Source organism: Dendrobates tinctorius, unplaced genomic scaffold (assembly GCF_039654945.1).
Source record: "Dendrobates tinctorius isolate UK_male_01 unplaced genomic scaffold, ASM3965494v1 ptg000021l, whole genome shotgun sequence".
Classification (NCBI taxonomy): domain Eukaryota; kingdom Metazoa; phylum Chordata; class Amphibia; order Anura; family Dendrobatidae; genus Dendrobates; species Dendrobates tinctorius.
The window spans coordinates 36,895,001-36,916,514 of NW_027361689.1; the positions used below are offsets into that span (position 1 = coordinate 36,895,001).

At 43.3% G+C, this 21,514-nt stretch overlaps 1 protein-coding gene across 2 annotated transcripts in view; it reads right to left on the minus strand.

Moving 5' to 3' along the window:
* Positions 1 to 21,514, minus strand: part of LDAH (lipid droplet associated hydrolase) — a 300,338-nt gene that overhangs the window by 222,102 nt on the left and 56,722 nt on the right. For both annotated transcript variants that reach the window (XM_073568296.1, XM_073568298.1), the window contains exon 3: positions 5,380 to 5,514. In XM_073568296.1, coding sequence (XP_073424397.1) covers positions 5,380 to 5,514 — 135 coding nt within the window. The remainder of the gene's footprint in view (positions 1 to 5,379; positions 5,515 to 21,514) is intronic.

Consider the following 21,514-nt stretch of genomic DNA (forward strand, 5'->3'; position numbering starts at 1 on the left):
GCCATTAGGACTGTGGAAAAGTACTTCTTGTAGTTGTAGTACTCGGAGCCACTTCTTGCGGGTTTTGTGATGCGGATGTGCTTCCCGTCCACCGCTCCTAGGCAGTTCGGGAAATTGCAGACTGCCCAGAATTTCTCCGATATTTGAAGCCACTTTTCGGCAGTGGGCAATGGCAGAAACTCCGGACACAGAACATCCCACAGAGCCCTGCAGGTGTCGGCAACAATCCCAGATAAAGTTGAGATTCCCAGCCGGTACTGGAAATGCAGGGATGAAAGACTCTCTCCAGTTGCCAGGAACCTGCCAAACATAAAAAGAAAAAATAATTATATTTCTGTCTTGGGTATTACTAAAAACACTGAAAATAAAAAAGTACATGGCCTAACTATTTTGCATGTTTTTTTAATACAACATAGCAAAAAAACATTTTATAAAGGCTTGGGATTAGTACATGCCAGAAGAAAAACCATTATGCAAAAAAGCAATTTCACAAAAATAATGTTAAAAATCAATAGCCAAAAAAAACCTAATTTTTTGGACCAAAAAAAAAAAAAAATAAAAAGCCAAAAAAATTATGCAAACATAACAACATACATACCGTAAGGTGACAAGGAGCCTTTCTTCGGGAGGAATGGCACGCCGGAGCTGAGTGTCCCTTCTCCGGATGTTTCCTTCAACCATACCCAGCAAGTCAAGGAAGCTTTCCTGGGACATCCGTGTATAGTCAGCAAATTTCTCCGGGTTTTCCTGTAGCTCGCTGTACAGCGTGTGATATGCTCCACGGCTTGGCCGGAGTTCGATGATTGGATGTCTCCAAAACCTACGCCGCTGCCGTCTCTGCTGTCTCTCCCTCTCCCTTTCTTGCTGGCAACAAAAGACATACGCCTGAGACAGCGCAATGTCAAGATCCAGCTTGAAGCGGAAATTATCCAGACGCAAGTCCATCTTGACACCGGAAACAGCAGCAAAATCTGATGAATTCAGCAGTACAGGGTCTATAAAACATTCCAATGAAACACGCCCACTGGTGACCCATTGGTGGTCAAAGATTTTGCTATTGTGAAATGTCACACCTAAAAACGCATGCGCATAAAAAACGCAACCGCATGCAAAAACGCATGTAAAACGCAAGTAACACTGCGTTATTTTGACGCATCAGCGTGCGCATGAAGAAAAAAAAACGCACATTTGTTTTGCGTTTTTCTTTGCGTTTTTTATGCGCACGATGCGCTGCGCAAAAAAACGCTAATGTGAAACTAGCCTTACCAACTCAATGTCCTACCAAAGTGTGATAGTAAACAGTGCCCAATCAACTTAATGTCTTACCAACTCAATGTCCTACTTAAGTGTGATAGTAAACAGTGCCCAATCAACTTAATGTCTTACCAACTCAATGCCCTACCTAAGTATGATAGTAAACAGTACCTGACCAACTCAATGCCCTACCAAAGTGTGATAGTAAATAGTACCTGACCAACTCAATGCCCTACCTAAGTGTGATAGTAAACGCTACCTGACCAACTCAATGCCCTACTAACTCAATGTCCTACCTAAGTGTGATTGTAAATAGTGCCCGACTAACTCAATGCCCTACCAACGCAATGCCCTACCTAAGTTTAATAGCAAACAGTGCCCGACTAACTCAATGTCCTACCTAAGTGTGATAGTAAACGGTACCTGACCATCTCAATGCCCTACCAACTCAATGTCCTACCTAAGTGTGATAGTAAATAGTGCCCGACTAACTCAATGCCCTACCAACTCAATGCCCTATCTAAGTGTGATTGTAAACAGTGCCCGACCAACTCAATGTCCTACCTGTGTGATAGTAAACAGTGCCCGACCAACTCAATGCCCTACCAACTCAATGCCCTACCTAAGTGTGATAGTAAACAGTGCCGATCAACTCAATGACCTAGTAAGTGTGATAGTAAACAGTGCCCGACCAACTCAATGCACTACCAATGTCTTAGGCCTCTTTCATACATCAGTTTTTGGTGTCAGTCGCAATCTGGCAGTTTTGGGGAAAAAAAACATCCGTCGCAGATTGTGAAAAACTGATACGACGGATCCGTTTTTTCGCTGGATCTGACTGCCCTACCTGGTAATAATATTGGAACATGCTCAGTTTAAAAAAACGGAATCCGTCGCTGGATTCCGTCATTTGACGGACAGCGACGGATCCTTCGCCCATAGGCTTCCATTATAGCCAATGACGGACGTGCGAATGACCGCGATGACGTCGTGCTCTTGCGAGCGTGACATCATCTCAGGTCCATCGCGCAAGCATTACTGGGACCGGAAGATGCCGGGAGCGTGGTGAGAGGTGGGAAAGAGATCGAGGGCTGTCGGAAGGTGAGAATATCACTATTTTTTATTTATTTTTTATTATTTTAAACATCCTATCTTTTACTATTGATGCTACATAGGCATCATCAATAGTAAAAAGTTGGTCACACTGGTCAAGCACTATGCATAGCCTAAATGTGTTCTTTCTTGAATCTATAGGAAGTTACAGTCTACTCTAGACACTTTAATACTACAGATCAGGATAAGGTCTGACCATTGGGCGGGGGCGGCACGGTGGCTCAGTGGTTAGCGCTGCAGCGCTGGGGTCCTGGGTTCAAATCCCACCAAGGACAACATATGCAAGGAGTTTGTATGTTCTTCCCGTGTTTGAGTGGGTTTTCTCCGGGTACTCCGGTTTCCTCCCACGTTCCAAAGACATACTAATAGGGAATTTAGATTGTGAGCCCCATCGGGGACAGTGATGATAATGTGTGCAAACGGTAAAGCGCTGTGGAATATGTTAGCGCTATATAAAAATAAAGATTCTTATTATTATTATTGTGGCCAAACACAGGTGTTTTTTTCCTGAATCTATAGGAAGCTACAGTCTTAAAAAAAGCCCCAATGGTCAGTGTGATAATTGCAAGAATTCTATTTTTTTAATCTGTAAAAAAGAAAAAAAATTGGCAAAACTGAAAAAAACCCTGATTTATACAACATATCATTTTCTACAGACAGGTTCACTTTAATAACACTATGTGATAGTAGATATCGCCCTATGCCTGGAGTTGGCCTTGACATCCATTTGTAACGTGATTATTCTGGTTGTGACTGAGGCAAGGTGGAAAAGCGTGTATTTCTATAGCTAAAAGTCATTAGTCAGGCTGTCATTCCCGCACTAGCACAGCATCCAAGACAAGCAGACTGCGCGCGCTGATTGTGTGTTTTACCCGACAGAGTGAGACCATTATCTGACGTTGGCTTCGGGGCAAGTCAGTGATTCTTGTTGGAAGCAAGTGTTTAAAGCACTGACCTGTCTGTGCTGATTTGGAACAAATGACATACAGTGCTGCGAGTAACCTCAGTCATAATATACACTTCAGCTTTAATTTGCTAAAAACTAAACACAAATTATCCGCTGTGAGCAAAACAGGACATCAAAGCTTACGGGGAGTGTTTTCTCCCTCTCCGGAAACGTTGTACTAATGACCTCACCCATTAGTATGCTGGGAGGTATTGTGATTCACACTGAGGTCGGGATAGAAACAGCGGCAATGCAACAGCAAACAGTGCAAAACACAGTAATGCAAAATAACTACTCAAAAAAAAAAGTTTAAATAGTTTGAATTTTCGACATACCGAAAAATTTTTTTGATTAGTGGGAGTACGGGAGCTGAAAGCCCCACCCAATCTCTAAAATTATAGCGGTTTTCTCCTCTAAGGGTATGTGCACACGCTGCGGATTCTGCTGCGTTTCTGCAGCGTTTTTGGCTCTGCAGAAACGCAGCAGATTTTGCTGCGTTGTACAGTACCTTTATTTCCTATGGAAATAAAAAAAAGCTGTGCACATGCTGCGGTTTTTTCCGCGCGGTTTTGCTGCTGTTTACAATCCGCAGCATGTCAATTGTTTGGTGCAGAAACGCTGCGGTTTTACACCTCATCCATTATGAGGTGTAAAACCGCAGGGCAAAACCGCAGGAAAAACGCAGATAATCCGCAGATAAATCGCAGAAAAACCGCAGCACTTTGTCCTGCGGATTTCCTGCGGTTTTCTCTACAAAATCCGCAGAGACTAAAAACTACGTGTGCACATACCCTTAGGCTAGATTCAAGATGCGGGAGATTAATTAAACAGGTTTTCAGGGCTTCAGCTACATTTCTGCAACCACTCAATTAGCACACTGTCAGGATTCTGCTCTTCTGCATGCTCGAGTGGGCAGTCATGTAACCATAAGAATGCAGTTTGCATAGTTGTGCTCACGATTCGACTATCAACTTTTCCTGCTTCTCTCAATATTTGGTGAGAATCTAATTAGCAAGGGAGCACAACTACGCAAATCACAGTCACATGACTGGCAAAGGTAGGAGAACAGAATCCTGACAGTGTGCTCATTCCCTGTATAAATTTAGCTGACGCCAGAAAACACCTTTATTAAATCCCCCACCCCCACACTATCTTAAAACCATCAGACTCAGAGGAGACAATCACCATCGTTTTAGCAATCATGACAGTGCGCACATTGCACAATGTCAAGATTAAAAAATCTACAAAAATTTAGCTGAAGCCAGAAAACACCTTTAATAAATCCCCACCCACATCTTAAAACTATCAGTTTCGGAGGAAACAATCGCCATTGTTTTAGCAATCATGACAGTGCACACATGGCATACTGTCAAGATTCAGCAATCTGCAAAAATTTAGCAAAAGCCTGGAAAATATCTTTAAGACTGGAGTTTTAGCTCATAGAAGAGGAGTGTAACTTATTAAATGCAAGCCTTTTAATACATTTGATCATCCATGCAACCCGTGAAATTGACACCAGCTAAAATTTTGGAGTAAATCAGAACAATTTTCAAAAATATTTAGCGACACGTCAGAAAAATTCATTGAGGGGAGTGGGGTCCCAGTTCTGAGACCCCAACTGAACGGAGGAGCAGAAGCGCTAAGCTGAACGTTCCTCTACTCCGACACTGATCCCCATAGAGGCCATCTTCAGGGGTCAGAGGTGAGCAATTAGATCAGTGGTAGTCTCAGCACTGGGAGCCCCATTGATCACGTCTACCAACATGTCAAAGGTTACAAGGAAAAGATTGTGAAGTGACAAGTTAAAAGAGTTCTACAGCATGAGAACCCCATCAAACAGCTCCCAATATCTCAGCTTCCTGCTTGCATGATGGGAAGAGGAATTTTAGGGTTAAACTTTCATATCTGAATTCTCATGTATATAAGTAATATCTTGCAAATTTGGAAACATTGCACCAAAATGGGCCTCACTTCAACTCAACTTCAGCTGCATGTCTTAGGCAATATTCAGTCTGTAACAGAATAACACAGATAGACAGCACGTGCACCAATAATGAGCGACATACCATCAGTCATATCCATCCCCGTGGGCGGAGAGCAGTGGCCCGCGTGGCTGATCGCCCATACCGGATATTTTCTGTTAAATCCACAATAAAGTGATTGCATGAAGGTTTTGTAGAATCCGACTATTCCAGGGTTACCTGAAAAATGAACAGCGCAATACCATTAATATAATCATATAATAGATCAATGATTCCTTAACTCGTACCTCTCACATAACACCTGTAGGCAAGCATGCCCCTCACCTTACAAAGCATTTTAAAACTGCTTTTGGTGCACATATCAGACTAATATTTCCAGGAACTGACCCAAATCTCATTCTCTGTAATGCCCTTATGTGGGAGGTTCCTCTTTATCGGAATTCTGCCAGCACTATAGGAGCTGGAACTTCCTTTCCCCCTCAATTCACAGCATGCAGTGCTCCTGCCGCTGACCAATGGTTTGCCTGTCCAATCTCTCTTTTATGTCTGTATCTAGTGTGACAGGACAGTAGGAACAGAAAGAAAAACACAATCCCGTCACTTCTTGTAATCTGTCTCAGTGTCCTTGTGCTGGAAACCAATTACTTTCGAAAATAATCAATGGACAGCAACTTAGGCAAAATGGAAACACCTAGTGGCCAGCACTTTGGATTGATTGTTGGAGAATACGACCATGTCATTTTTACATAAATTGATTTGTAGATTTTTTATTTATTATTCAATTATATGAGGTCAAGTTGTCCAAAAGTGCTGGGACCCTTTGAAAAAGAAATCTAATATATAAAGCTCAATGTGTGCATATGTGTGTGTGTGTGTATATGTCCGGGATTGACATCTGCACCGTCGCAGCTACAGCCACAAAATTTGGCACAGTCACACGTCTGGACCCCGAGAGCATCATAGGCTATGTTGTGAGGCAAAATTTTAACCCAGCGCCGTTCCAGTTCACCAAACAATTTTGCCTATTATTCTTATAATTTCTATGGTGTTTTCATCCTTCTGTAAAGCTGGAAATAACACAATTTATTACCGTGCCAACACAGACCACCCTCTGACACAGACTGCAGGGGGAGCCCAGTATCACACAGGATAGGATTAGATACACAGCTCAGCAGTCAGTATCACACAGGATAGGATTAGATGCACGGCTCAGCAGACAGCATCACACAGGATAGGATTAGATGCACGGCTCAGCAGACAGCATCACACAGGATAGGATTAGATGCACGGCTCAGCAGACAGCATCACACAGGATAGGATTAGATACACAGCTCAGCAGTCAGTATCACACAGAATAGTATTAGATACACAGCTCAGCAGTCAGTATCACACAGAATAGTATTAGATACACGGCTCAGCAGACGGTATCACACAGGATAGGATTAGATAGTCTATCACTCAGGATAGGATTAGATATATGGCTCAGCAGTCAGTATCACACATGACAGGAAGGTACACTGCTCAGCAGTCAGTATCACACAGGAGAGGGTTAGATACACAGCTCAGCAGACAGTATCACACAGAATAGGATTAGATATACAGCTCAGCAGTCAGTATCACACAGGATAGGATTAGATACACAGCTCAGCAGTCAGTATCACACAGGATAGGATTAGATACACAGCTCAGCAGACAGTATCACACAGAATAGGATTAGATACACAGCTCTGCAGTCAGTATCACACAGGATAGAATTAGATACATGGCTCTGCAGTCAGTATCACACAGGATAAGATTAGATACACGGCTCTGCAGTCAGTATCACACAGGATAGAATTAGATACATGGCTCAGCAGTCAGTATCACACAGGATATGATTAGATACACGGTTGAGCAGTCAGTAACACAAGATAGGATTAGGTACACGGCTCAGCAGTCAGTATTACACAGGATAGGGTTAGATACACGGCTCAGCAGACGGTATCACACAGGAGAGGATTAGGTACACAGCTCAGCAGACATTATCACACAGGATAGGGTTAGTTACACAGCTCAGAAACAGGATGTGCCAAAGGAGAGGACATTTTCACTCCAAGAATTCCACTCATTCCATCTGATTTGTTTTTTTGATTTTAAACGCCTCCAGTTTCCCGTTCAACTGCTATTTGCAATGTCCACTAACAATGCTCAGGGACAGTCCTTGAAAGTAGTAGGGATCGATTTGCAATCTCCATGCTTTTCTCATGGTCAACTTTACGTGGTCTGTTCAAGAGTTGGAACTGTCAAAAATCTGTTCATCTTTGCACCGAAAGGAAAAACCAAAAATGTTGTTTATCAAAAGGCTCTTGAATGAGTTGAAAATAAAATACTATCAATACTTGGGTAATCGTTTAGCTAATTTGTGTTGCAAATCTGTAGAGTTGAATATATGATGTGAAATGTTTTTATGTGCAATATAATCATTATAATTTGCTATAACTAACCACAGTTGGTAACTATGCCCGGGCAACACCGGTCTCTTCAGCTAGTATTGAATAAAATGGAAACAGTAGAATATTAAAATAGGAACTAAGAAATTCTCGAGAGGAAATAGAGAATGACTGACCAAAAATAATTCACTTTTGCCTCAGTTGTGTCATAAACTGCTAGGCATATTGACGTCCATTAATCAGGGAAGAAGCTAGCTTTTATAACACACTAAAATAATGATATTATAATGAGATTCTGTGAAATAAATGCTAATTAAATCACATTGTTTGGAATGGCAATGTTTTAGACGTTGACTGATCCTTCTGAGACAGAAAGACTGATTGAGCACGCACTGTGATTGAGCACACACGGATTGGGCACGCACCGTGATTGGGCGCGCACCGGGATTGCTCACGCACTGTGATTGGGCGCGCACCGTGATTGGGCACACACCGTGATTGGGTGCATAATGTGATTGGGCACGCACTGTGATTGGGCACGCAATATAATTGGGCACGCATTGTGATTGGGAACGTACTATGGGCACGCACTGTGATTGGACATGCACTGTGACTGGGCACGCACTATGATTGGGCATGGCCTGTGATTGGGCACGCACTGTGATTGGGCATGCACTGTGATTGAGCACGTACTGTGATTGAGCACACACGGATTGGGCGCGCACCGTGATTGGGTGCGCACCGTGATTGGGCGCGCACTATGTTTGGGCACGCACTATGTTTGGGCACGCACTATGTTTGGGCATGGCCTGTGATTGGGCACACACTGTGATTGGGCATGCACTATGATTGAGCACGCACTGTGATTGAGCACGTACTATGTTTGGGCACGGCCTATGATTGGGCACGCACTGTGATTGGCCAAGCACTATGTTTGGGCACGCAGCATGATTGGGCATGGCCTGTGATTGCACTGCGATTGAGCACGCACTGTGATTCGGAATGCACTGTGACTGAACACACACTATGATTGGTACGGCCTGTGATTGGGCACACACTATATTTGGGCATGACCTGTGATTGGGCACGCACTGTGATTGGGCACGCACTGTGATTGGGCACGCACTGTCATTTGGCATGCACTATAATAGAGCACGCACTGTGATTTGGCACGCACTATGCTTGGGCATGGCCTGTGATTGGGCACACACTATGATTGGGCACGCACTGTGATTGGGCACGCAATGTGATTGGGCACGCAATGTGATTGGGCTCACACTGTGATTGGGCACGCACTATGTTTGTGCTTGCACTGTGATTGGGCACGCACTGTGATTGGGCACGCACTATGTTTGGGCATAGCCTGTGATTGAGCACACACTATGATTGGGCACGCACTGTGATTGGGCACGCACTATGATTGGGAACGTACTATGTTTGGGCAGGCCTGTGATTGGGCATGCACTGTGATTGGCCAAGCACTATGTTTGGGCATGCAGTATGATTGGGCATGGCCTGTGATTGCACTACGATAGAGCACGCACTGTGACTGGGCACACACTATGATTGGCACGGCTTGTGATTGGGCACACACTATATTTGGGCATGACCTGTGATTGGGCATGCACTATGATTGGGCATGGCCTGTGATTGGGCATGCACTATGATTGGGCACGCACTGTGATTGGGCACGCACTGTGATTGGGCACGCACTGTGATTGAGCACGCACTGTTATTGGGCACACAATATGATTGGGCACACACTGTGATTGGGAATGCACTGTGATTCGGCACGCACTGTTTGGGCATAGCCTGTGATTGGGCACACACTGTGATTGAGCACGCACTATGATTGGGCACGCACTGTGATTGAGCATGCACTGTGATTGGGCACGCACTATGTTTGGGCATAGCCTGTGATTGAGCACACACTATGATTGGGCACGCACTGTGATTGGGCACGCACTATGATTGGGAACGTACTATGTTTGGGCAGGCCTGTGATTGGGCATGCACTGTGATTGGCCAAGCACTATGTTTGGGCATGCAGTATGATTGGGCATGGCCTGTGATTGCACTACAATAGAGCACGCACTGTGACTGGGCACACACTATGACTGGCACGGCTTGTGATAGGGCACACACTATATTTGGGCATGACCTGTGATTGGGCATGCACTATGATTGGGCACGCACTGTGATTGGGCACGCACTGTCATTTGGCACGCACTATGATTTAGCACGCACTGTGATTCGGCACGCAGCCACGCACTATGTTTGGGCATGGCCTGTGATTGGGCACGCACTAATATTGGGCATGCACTGTGATTGGGCACGCACTGTGATTGGGCACGCACTATATTTGTGCATGCACTGTGATTGGGCACGCACTATGATTGAGCATGCACTGTGAATCGGCACGCACTATGTTTGGGCATGGCCTGTGACTGGACACGCACTATGATTGGGCACGCACTGTGATTGGGCATGCAATATGATTGGGCACACACTGTGATTGAGCACGCACTGTGATTGGGCACGCACTGTGATTGGGCAAACAATGTGAATGGGCACACAATATGATTGGGCACACACTGTGATTGGGCACACACTGATTGGGCACGCACTATATTTGGGCATAGCCTGTGATTGGGCACACACTGTGATTGGGCACGAACTGTGATTGGGAATGCACTCTTTGGGCACGCACTGTGATTCAGCATGCAATATGTTTGGGCATAGCTTGTGATTGGGCACACACTATGATTGAGCACGCAGTGTGATTGGGCACGCACTGTGATTGAGCATGCACTGATTGGACACGCACTGTGATTGAGCACGCACTGTGATTGAGCACGCACTGTGATTAGGCACACACTGTGATTGGGCACACACTGTGATTGGGCACGCACTGATTAGGCACGCACTGTGATTGGGGCCTGTGATTGGGCACGCACTATGATTGGGCATGGCCTGTGATTGGGCACGCATTAAGATTGGGCACACACTATGATTGGGCACACACTATGATTGGGCACACACTGTGATTGGGCAAGCATTGTGATTGGGCATGCACTGTGATTGGGCACACACTATAATGGGGCACGCACTATGTTTGGGCACGCACTATGTTTGGGCATGGCCTGTGATTGGGCATGCACTATGATTGGAAATGGCCTGTGATTGGGCATACACTATGATTGGGCACGCACTGTGATTGGGCACGCAGTGTGTGACCAATTTTGTCATGGTTGACTTTTATACTGTATGTTTTGCATTCCTATTTGTTCTCCAGATGTTACTTCTTTTTTATTTTAATATTTACTGCTCATTGTTAAGGTGACCGTCTGCTATCTAGCCATGGTGGACGAATATGTACAATTCTTACAAGCTGTTTTATGCTGAACTTATAAGCCCTGCACTGTTAGCTCCTGATCCATACCAGCCTCAGTCCCTCAGTACTTCCAGTGCTACAGAGGCAAAGCTACCTTATATAGTAGCATTAAAGTGCACACAATTCAGGCCATTGGCATGACAATACTACTGGCCTAAACTATCAATGAAGAATGACAGCCATCCACCCATAAGACATCGGCTGGCTTGTATGTTCCTAAAAAGATGACGTGGGACAAACCCTTTAAGGTGCTCATACACAATGGATACATGTCAGCTAAACTATCCACTTCTAAAGTGCATAGTGGTGTCCCGATTTTCCTCCAAAAGCAAATTTCAGAAAATAAATGATTGGGCATAATGGATTTCAACATTCTCAATCCTTTGTTTTTAAGAGAGATACGTTGTCATCAGAGGTGTAGGGCCACTGTTCATTCTAATTCTCTCTTTTAAAGTGGTTGTCGGACATTAGGGTACAAGTCTGCAGTCACTCTATGTGATACTCCGGTGATACCTTGACCCAATATGGAGTCTTTAAGGTCCTAAATTACATAGCCTAAGCCACTGCAAGTGCACCTAAAATCCAAGGCATCTAGAAAACAGTATATGGATGCTGTACAACAAGGATCTATCAGGCTATGTTCAGGAGGGCTAGAAGGAATTGTATAGCAAAAATACTATATAAAAATAATACAAAAAATAACAAAAAATAGAAAAAAGTGCAAAGAATAGTATACTTAAGTCCATTTCCAGAATGAGAACACATGTGCAGTGTAATATTAACCTGCCCTGCGCCTGGTATTCTGCTTAATACGAGAGCTAATCATAGGTGTTGCTGTGAAATTGCGATACGTCGTTGCACCTTACCGCCGGGATTTCATTTGCTTAAATTAAATACATTTGTTAGCAATTCAGACAGTAGTAGACGAGAATTACCTTATTGTTTGGATTGTAAAATCCGCTTCTTAGCTCACCCCGGGCACCCCCCGCCAAACCTCCCCTTCTCTGGCCCACCTTTAAATTTAGTGCACTTTGTGGATTTGTTTTGGCTACAAAGTACTTTTCTTGAAGTCCAGATGAGCACTTCCAAGTCTTTTCAAATATTTTGTAGGAAATGTTAGGCATTAAATCCTCATCACATGAAATTCGGAGAACAGCTGTTGAGAGCAGCTGAATGGAAGCAAATGTTTCAGAGGCTGGTGGTACTAGGTGACCGAGTCGTGGGGAGCTGCTCAAAGTAACAAGCCAACGCAATGCATTAAACTGTTTACAGTCAACACAACGGGCCTGACCTCTAAACAGGTTTTTTCCTCCCTTAACACTGCAATTACAATATCCACTTTCAACCAACCACTAAATTCTATCATTCTTTCCAAGAAACAAAAAGAAAGTAGCCTTCTCTAATTTCTTGAAACAAATAACGTGTCCTCAGGGTCCATGTGGTCCTAGGAGAAATTCCCAAGCTCTAGTAGATGGGCAGTGAAAGTAGAAGAGGCGGTGGTGCCCACCTGTCAGGATCGAAGGTGAACTATGTACAGCCAATCGCACCTGGGACCGATGCTGGCTCCAATATATAATCCCCCCATCTTTAGATGTGAAAATATCACACAAATTAATTAAAAAAAATCTCACAGTTGTCTAAAAAAGCATTGATTGGCCAAAAAGTAATGATACAACTGAAAAATTACAGATTTCTATACCTAAATGACAAGTAATATAATTCAAAGCTTAACAATTAAACAATATAATAAAATATATTAAACAATATAAAAATATCATTTATGTCAAAAATATAATATTAATTAAAAAGAGTGTATAAAAAAGTAAAATGATAATGAATTCTAAAAGAAAATAATTTTAGGGCATAAAAGATAAACGAAAAACAAAATCAAATATCATTAAGAAGTTTGTAAAATAGTAAAACATTTATGAATTCATCCAATAAATACATTTTTATAATGATTAAGTCATAAAATACACTAAAAATTTACATATTAACTTTTTTAAAATAGTGGAAAATAAAAAAAAAACTATTATAGAATGAAAACACTTTGAAAAAAAAATATTGACAAATGTGTTAAATAGTGAAAAGATAAGGAATCATAAATGAAATACTTAGCAATAAAAATGCCAAAAAGTAAGTATTTAAAATGGTAAAATTAGTGAAAAATAATAACTATTAAAGCATTAACATATACTAAAAGTATGTATTAAAAAAAGATAACAAATGTGTAAAATAGTGAACTGATGAAGAACTATAAAAAAAAAAAATTATAACCACAATAAAATATAATAAACTACAAATCATTGAGGTGCACACATGAAGATTCAATATATGAAAATTAAAAAAATATATAAATAAAAATTAATTACAAGTACATAAAAATTATGCAAATATATCTAGTAAAATGAAAGCTATGTAATACCGTAATTACTCTATGGTGCTCATAATACAGGTGTAAAACGTTACATACTAGTCAGATAAGATTTATTGGACTTCTTATAGGATGAGATTGTGATTTTTATTCACCTCTACTATTGAGTGATCACTGAAACAGAAGATTTTTTTTTCATTAATTTTTTTTTTACTTTGAATGTTGAGTAGTTGGAGAGTCTTTGAGAATGTGTTGTAGCAATGGAGGCAGCAAGACGAATTCAGAAACCTATAAGACTAGGTTCCCAAGATGAGATTTTGGTGAGTTTTCGTTGCTGCAGATTTTCTGCACCATTTTTGTGCCCATTAAGTAAAATAGGTTACTTGCATTTTTAAAAAAAAAAAAAAAAAAAAGGGTTAAAAAAAAAAATCACCAAAAACTCATCGTGGGAACGTATGGAAGATATCGTCACGTTTTGGTGAAAATTTGCAACAGATGATTCACAGCATGTCCAACGACAGATATCTTCACACAGTTTTTTAATTCTCACATGCATTAGGGCACTGAACATGCTCTGGAAATAAAACTCACACATAAAGCATCTGAGCGTCTTTAACTGGGAAACCTACATTGCAGTTCATAAAGCCAGTCAAAATCAGAGTTGGTCACCAGAGCAAAGGCATGTAGGATTTGTTTTCATGAAAAATCTGCCATGTGAATATACTGAACCAAAAGGTGCTATTTAGTGATGAGCGCAAGTGTGTGTTAGGCAAACCCCTGCATGCTTCGACGCTGCCTAACAGCTACCAAACATGAGGCCACGGAGACGCGAACATCTCACTCGAGCACCCATGATATTCGATGCATACAAGAGTACCCTAGGAAAAATCGAGTAAAAATCACTTGCACTCATCACTAGTGCTAGCCCCTATCTTTCCCAAGTGTTAGTTGTCACAACAGGGTCTCTATCTTACCAAATTGTCACATCAGAGCCTCTATCTTACCCAACTGTAACAACAGGGCCTTTTTCTTACCCAGTTGTCACAGAAGGCCTCTATATTATCTAATTGTCACAACAGTGCCTGTATCTTACCCACTTTTGAGAGCATAGAATCATAACATGTTAGAGTTGGAAGGGACCACCACGGTCACTGTGTCCAACCCCCTACTCAATGCAGGATTCATTAAACCATCTCAGACAGATGTCTGTCCAGCCTGTGTTTGAAGACTTCCATTGAAGGAGAACTCTCCACCTCCCATGGCAGCCCGTTCCACTCATTGATCACCCTCACTGTCAAAATTTTTTTTCTAATATCTAATCTGTATCTTCTCCCTTTCAGTTTAATTCCATTGCGTCTTGTGTTTCCATGTGCAAATGAGAATAAGGATGATCCCTCTAAACTGTGACATCCCTTCAGATATCAGTAGACAGCTATTAAAGGGAATCTGTCACTCCATTTTAGCCCTATCAGCTGCCGGCACCGCCATCAGGGGCTTATCTACAGCATTCTGTAATGCTGTAGATAAGCTTCCGATGTAACCTGAAAGATAAGAAAAATGAGTTAGATTATACTCACCGGGGGGCGCGGCGGGTGTCGCGGTCTGGTCCGGCGCCTCCCATCTGCTTGTGATGGCGTCCTCCTTCTTACTTCTGCCGTGGCTCCTGCGCAGGCGTACTTTATCTGCCCTGTTGAGGGAAGAGTAAAATACTGCAGTGCGCAGGCTCCGGGAAAGGTCAGAGAGGTCCGACGCCTGCGCACTGCAGTACTTTACTCTGCCCTCAACAGGGCAGTTAAAGTACGGCTGCACCGGAGCCACGGCAGGAGTAAGAAGAAGGACGGCATCTTATGAAGATGGGAGGCGCCGGAACGGACCGCGACACCCATTGGATCGGACAGGACGCCAGGGTGAGTATAATTTAACTTGTTTTTCTTCTCTTTCAGGTTACAGCGTGGGCTTATCTACAGCATTACAGAATGCTGTAGATAAGCCCCTGATGGCGGTGCCGGCAGCTGATAGGGCTAAAATGGGGTGACTGTGACATATTCCCTTAAGTCTCCTCTAAACATTCTTTTTTGCCAGCTAAACATTTCCAGATCCTTTAACCTTTCCTCGTACAACATACTTTGCAGTCCACTCCCCATCCTGGTAGCTCTTCTCTGAACTTACTACAGTTATTCAATGTCTTTTTAAAAATTTGGTGCCCAGAACTGGACAATGTATTCCAGATGAGGCCTGACCAAGGAGGAGTAGTGGGGGATAATTACTTCACGTGATCTAGACTCTATGCTCCTCTTAATACATCCTTGAACTGTGTTTCCCTTTTTTGCTGCTGCATCACACTCTTGACTCAGGTGCAGTCTATGATCTATTAATATACCCAAGTCTTTTTCATGCATGCTGTTACTTAATTCTATTCCTCCCATTCTGTAGATGTAATTTTTGTTTTTCTTGCCCAGATGTAGAATCTTGCATTTCTCCCTGTTAAATACCATTCTATTTTCTCTCTAACCATTGTTTGTGCTTATCTAGATCCTTCTGAATCCTCTATCTTCTCTAGTGTTAGCTATCCCTCCTAGCTTTGCATCGTCTACAATTTTTATTAGTTTATATTCAGTTCCCCTATCTAGATCATTTATAAAAATGTTAAACAACACTGGGGCCAGGACAGAGCCTTGTGGTACTTGAAACACTCTTCCATTTGCATGTACAAACATTTATTACTGATCTTTCAGTACAATCATTGAGACAGTTATAAATTCACTCAACCGTAGCTTTGCCAATCCCATACGGTCATTTTTTCAACAAGGACAGCATGAGATACTTTATCAAATGCTTTCCTGAAGTCGAGATATACTGTATCTACCATATTTCCCTGATCCGTCCAGTCAGTGATTGCATCATAGAAGGAAGTTAGATTAGTCTGGCATGACTTGTTTATTACAAACCAATGCTAGTTCTGATTATTTACTGTATTCCTATCCAAGTTCTTACATACATGCTGTTTAATAATTTGTTCAAAGATCTTTCCCGGTATAGAAGGCTCACTGGCCCTTAATTTCCTGGCTCCATCTTTTATCCTTTTTGAAGTTACACTTTTGCCTTTCTCCAATCTTCCTGAATGTCTCCTGTTCTCCAGGATTTTTCAAAGATTCTAGCTAGTGGTTCTGCAATGTCCTCTGCTAACACTTTCAGTACCCTAGCATGTAATTCATCTGGACCAGGAGATTTAAATTAATTTTAATTAGCTAAGTGTTCCCTCATCATCTCTCTGTTTATGGATAGAATAGTGTGGATTCTTTGATCTTCACGGTGACATTGAAGGAATAAGAGTGGATGTAACATTTTCATTAAAAATAGATGCAAAATAGGAATTTAAAAGTTCGGTCTTCTCAACATAATTTTTAACCACTTCATCCTTTTCATCCTGTAAAAAATCCTTTAGCATCTTTGACTTTTCTTTTGCTTTTGACAAATCCCAAAATAGCTCTTAATGCTTTTGGGGGAGACCACCCTTGCAAGCTTCACTTTATTACTGGCTTTAGCTCTAAGGCCTCTTTCACACATCAGGTTTTCGCCGTCAGGCGCGATCCGGCGCTTTTGACAAAAACCGGATCCGGCGAAATGCAATGCAGGATCCGTTTTCCCCCCCATTGACTTGCATTTGCGCCGGATCGCGCCGGATGGCAATGCGTTTCATCCGGTTTTTGCCGGATCCGGCAATGTGTCTCAATCCGGCGTCTGGAAAAAACGGCTACTGTAACGTTTTTTGTCTCCGGCGAAAAAGCCGGACACGCCGGATCCGGCGCGTCCGGCTTTTTCACACAATGAAAGCCTATGAGCGCCGCAATGCGCCGGATCCGGATCCGTTTTTTTTGGTCTGAGCATGCTCAGTAGCTCTGCCCACAAGACACATATATAAAAGCAAGACAGTGGGACCCTCAGCCACACCCAACATGCCACCCAAGACAGCAACCAGGTGCAGGAGAAGGCAGGAGACCACTGCAGCACCATCAGCACCACCACCACACCAAATGGAGCAGCAAATGGATCATGCTGTGGAGGGGAGTCCAGCAGCAGATGAGAGACGGTAATTATCAAATCCCCCATTCCTCCAAACTAGGGCCATGGAATATCAAGATATTCATTGGCCCTTTGTTTCTCTTTATTCAACAGCCGCCCAAGAGATGCAGCAGCAGCACTGGCAGCAGCTGTAACACCACCCACAGCCATGGAGTCTGGCCAGCAAGAGGACAGCACATCTTCTTCTGGGAGCCCTCCCTCACATCGTCAGCATTTGACGGTAAGTTTTTATTTCCAAAATCCATCATCTCTGTAATATATGTCTATTCATTGCCTTTTATTTCAAAACAGGAATCACAAGATGAAGAGGAGCTCCCAGAAGAAGGAAGGGGTGGACAGACACCTGGAGTGGGCTCACAATTTGTAAGTTTTTGGCATCAAACGCAGAAACACAACATCACACTACACACAACACATAGAAAACAATGTTCTGCAGACCACACACAGCAAACAATTGCCTACATCCAAAGACATAACATTTTTTGTTTTCTTCTCTAGTCTTCCCAATCTGGTGCTCGGCCAAGAGGTCCTCGCAGTGCCTCCCAGGGTCGTCGGCGACAGCAACGCGGCGGTCACCAGCGTGTAATTATAAATATTTTTGCTTTGTTTTTTTGCACTTTTTATTTCATTTCTTTTGTGGAGGCTAATTATGTTATTTTTGTCTTTTTCTTTAACAGCCTTCACAGCGTGCTCCCGACTCTGACGGTGAGGATGGAGGAATCGATGTGGACCACCTCATCGATCTCGTCAGAGAAAGGGAGCCGCTCTGGAATATGGCTGACCACCGCCACGCTGACCTGATCGTTACCCGACGACTCTGGGAGGAAATCTGTTCGCTCCTTGTGGACCGCTGGGAGGACCTCGATGCTCGGGCCCAGATTAAAGAGCGTAAGTATATACAGTACCGGTTGCTTGATGTAAACCAGTGTTTCCCGAACAACAGTCCTCGTGGTCCCCACGGATCATGTGTTCAGGATTTCTATTTACTATGGAAATCCTGAAAACATAACCCCTGGGGACCATGAGGACTGGAGTTTGGGAAACACTGATGTTGTATACTAACCACTCCTTTCTCGTTTCAGGGGACAGAATTGTGAAGCGGTGGCGGTCTGTGAGGGATCGTTTCAAGAAGGAGTTCAATAAAGAGATGCGGGCCCCGAGTGGATCTGGAGGACGCAGTAGCAAGTACAAGTACGCACAAGCCCTGTCGTTCCTCCGGGATACAATGGTCACCAGAAGGTAAATATTACACACCACATGTGAAAAAAAAATGTTTAGATGTAACAATTTTTTTTCAGCCAGGGCCATGCCATGTCACTTTTTTAATTGTTTTTTTTTCTCTTTATTCCACAGCACGGTGAGCAGCACTCGGGAGCCGGCACGGTTGGACCCTTCTGAGGCGATCCCTGAGGAGACCGGCACCGAGGGACACTTCGACCGCCCCGGTACATCTGCACCTTCACAGCCTTCCCACACATTCGACCCCTCTGTCCCATCCACCAGCACAGGAGCATCGTGGCCGCCTACATTACATGAAGCTGCTGGTGAGGAGATCGCTTTCCCTTTACCCCACCCTTCTGCCCCTGCCACCTCTAGTACACCTGCGGGTACTGGGCGGCAGCGGCAGAGGGGTCAGGAAAAGACTTATGCGCCAGAGTTCTTGCATCTGAATGCATCTTTCCAGAACTGTCTAAAAGTCTTGTCAGAGCAAATCTCCGCAGGCTTTCAGCAGATCAACTCCAGCATTCTGGAGGTGAAGACACTTCTGCAAACCATGCATTCAGAAGCAAGATCTTCGCCAAACCACACCTTTTTCAGGTCTGTTGTGGAGCGCATGGAAACGCTATCTCCTACCCAGCAGATGCATGTAATGCATTCATGCCACGGTGCTCTCCAGCACGTTACCTCCCAACCTCCTCTTCCCACCCCAGTAGTTCCTCCACCTGCACCCCCTCCAGCCACTTTCCATCATCCCCCTCCTATTACATACCATCCACCTCCCCAGTACCAGCAACATCCCCAGTACCAGCAACCTCCCCAGTACCAGCAACCTCCCCAGTACCAGACATCTCCCCACTTCCAGCAACCTGCCCCATACCAAACTCCTTCCCCATACAACTTGCCATCAACATCATCTGCTCCTACAGTCCATGCCCAACCCTCCACTCCACCGCCCACCACCTCTTCTGCCTCCCACATGTCCACCCATTCTGTAGCTTTTTCCACACCTTCACCTCTAACTGTTCCTTCCCCACCACGATCCCAGTCCTCTCTCCACACTCCCAGTGTCGAAGTGTCCCGCAGCCCCTCCAGCAGTATTTCCACCCCACACTACACAGATTTATAATATGTGTGTATTTTAATAAAAATGACCAGTTTTATGGTTTCAAAGCTTTATTAAAAAAGTTTATTAAAATTTAAAAACAGTTTACTAAAAAAAACATTTTTCAATAAAAGTTAAATTATTTTACACTGGTTGTCTGTCATTTCTTTCTGCGGCCAAAAAGGTTAAATACAGGGTATTTAAAAGGTAAAATGGTATTCAAAACTAGGTATATAACTGTGGGTAAATTTTAGCTTTTTGCCACAGTTGTGTTCCTGGTTGTGTTTGAAGCAAAGTATTTCACCTAAAAAGTTGTGTTTATTGTTGGTGATTTCCTAACAATGTACACAACTTTTGTTAAAAGGTGAAATACTTTGCATAAAACACAACCAGGTACACACCTGTGGCCTAAAGCTAAAAATAGTAAGACCATGACAAGATTGCCAACTTTGGTTGGCAAAGGTATATACTGTTGGTACAGAAGGTACACAGTTTTGGTTAAGGGCACAAATCTTTCACACTCTGTCATCCTGCCAGTGTAATCTGCCTTGAGGTGACATAAAGTATAGTGCAAAATTGTCCCTCATTACTGAAACCGTCACAGAACTTCTAGTGGTAATGTCATGGTAATCTTGCAAGGTGGTTTCTTCAGAGGTGTCCTCAATGGAAATGGGTTCCTTGCAGATAACAAAATTGTGGAGTACCACGCAAGCTTTGATCACCTCGTCAACAGTTTCTGTCTTGAGGTTGATCGCAGTCAATAGGACCCGCCATTTGGCTTGTCAGAATACCAAAGGTACATTCAACCATTCTTCTTGTTCTTGTGAGGCGGTAATTAAAAATGCGTTTTGTTCTTGACAATCCTCTGCTACCGTACGGTTTCAAAAGGTGTTCTGACAGCTGGAAGGCTTCATCCCCTACACAGACAAATGGCATAGGTGGCCAGATGTTTGCGGCAGCGGTCTAGGAGGTGGGAACTGGAAGGTGTTTCCATACAGTTTACGCCCCATGGCAGACAGTTTGAAAACTTGAGAGTCATTGGAGCGGCCAAAGGCCCCAATATCAACAGCAATAAATTTGTATTCCGCGTCAGCGATGGCCATGAGGACAATTGAAAAATATTTCTTGTAATTGAAATATTCCGATCCCGATCCGGCTGGCTTTACAATGCAGATATGTTTCCCGGCCACAGCGCCCAAGCAGTTGGGAAACTGACATATCTGTTAAAACTTTTCTGAAATTTCAATCCACCTCTCTGTTGTGGGCTCTGGTAAAAACTCTTCAGGTAAGGAGTCCCACAGTGCACGGCATGTGTACTTAACTATTCCAGATATGGTGGAAATCCCGAGTCTGTACTGGAAATGCAGTGACGAAAGGGATTCTCCAGTTGCAAGAAATCTGTGGGGAATTAAAAAACAATCAATTAGTTTTAAATCACAGCATTACATACCAAAACTCAGCTATAACACTTGGAGATACAAACTACCACCAACAAGATTGCAGTGAAAGTGTGCTCTGATGCGAGCATATCCAATAAATGTGGCTTACCTTAAAGTTACCATCAGATGCTCTGCGGGTGAAACAGAGAAGCGGCAATAGGTGTTTGCTTTTCTTAT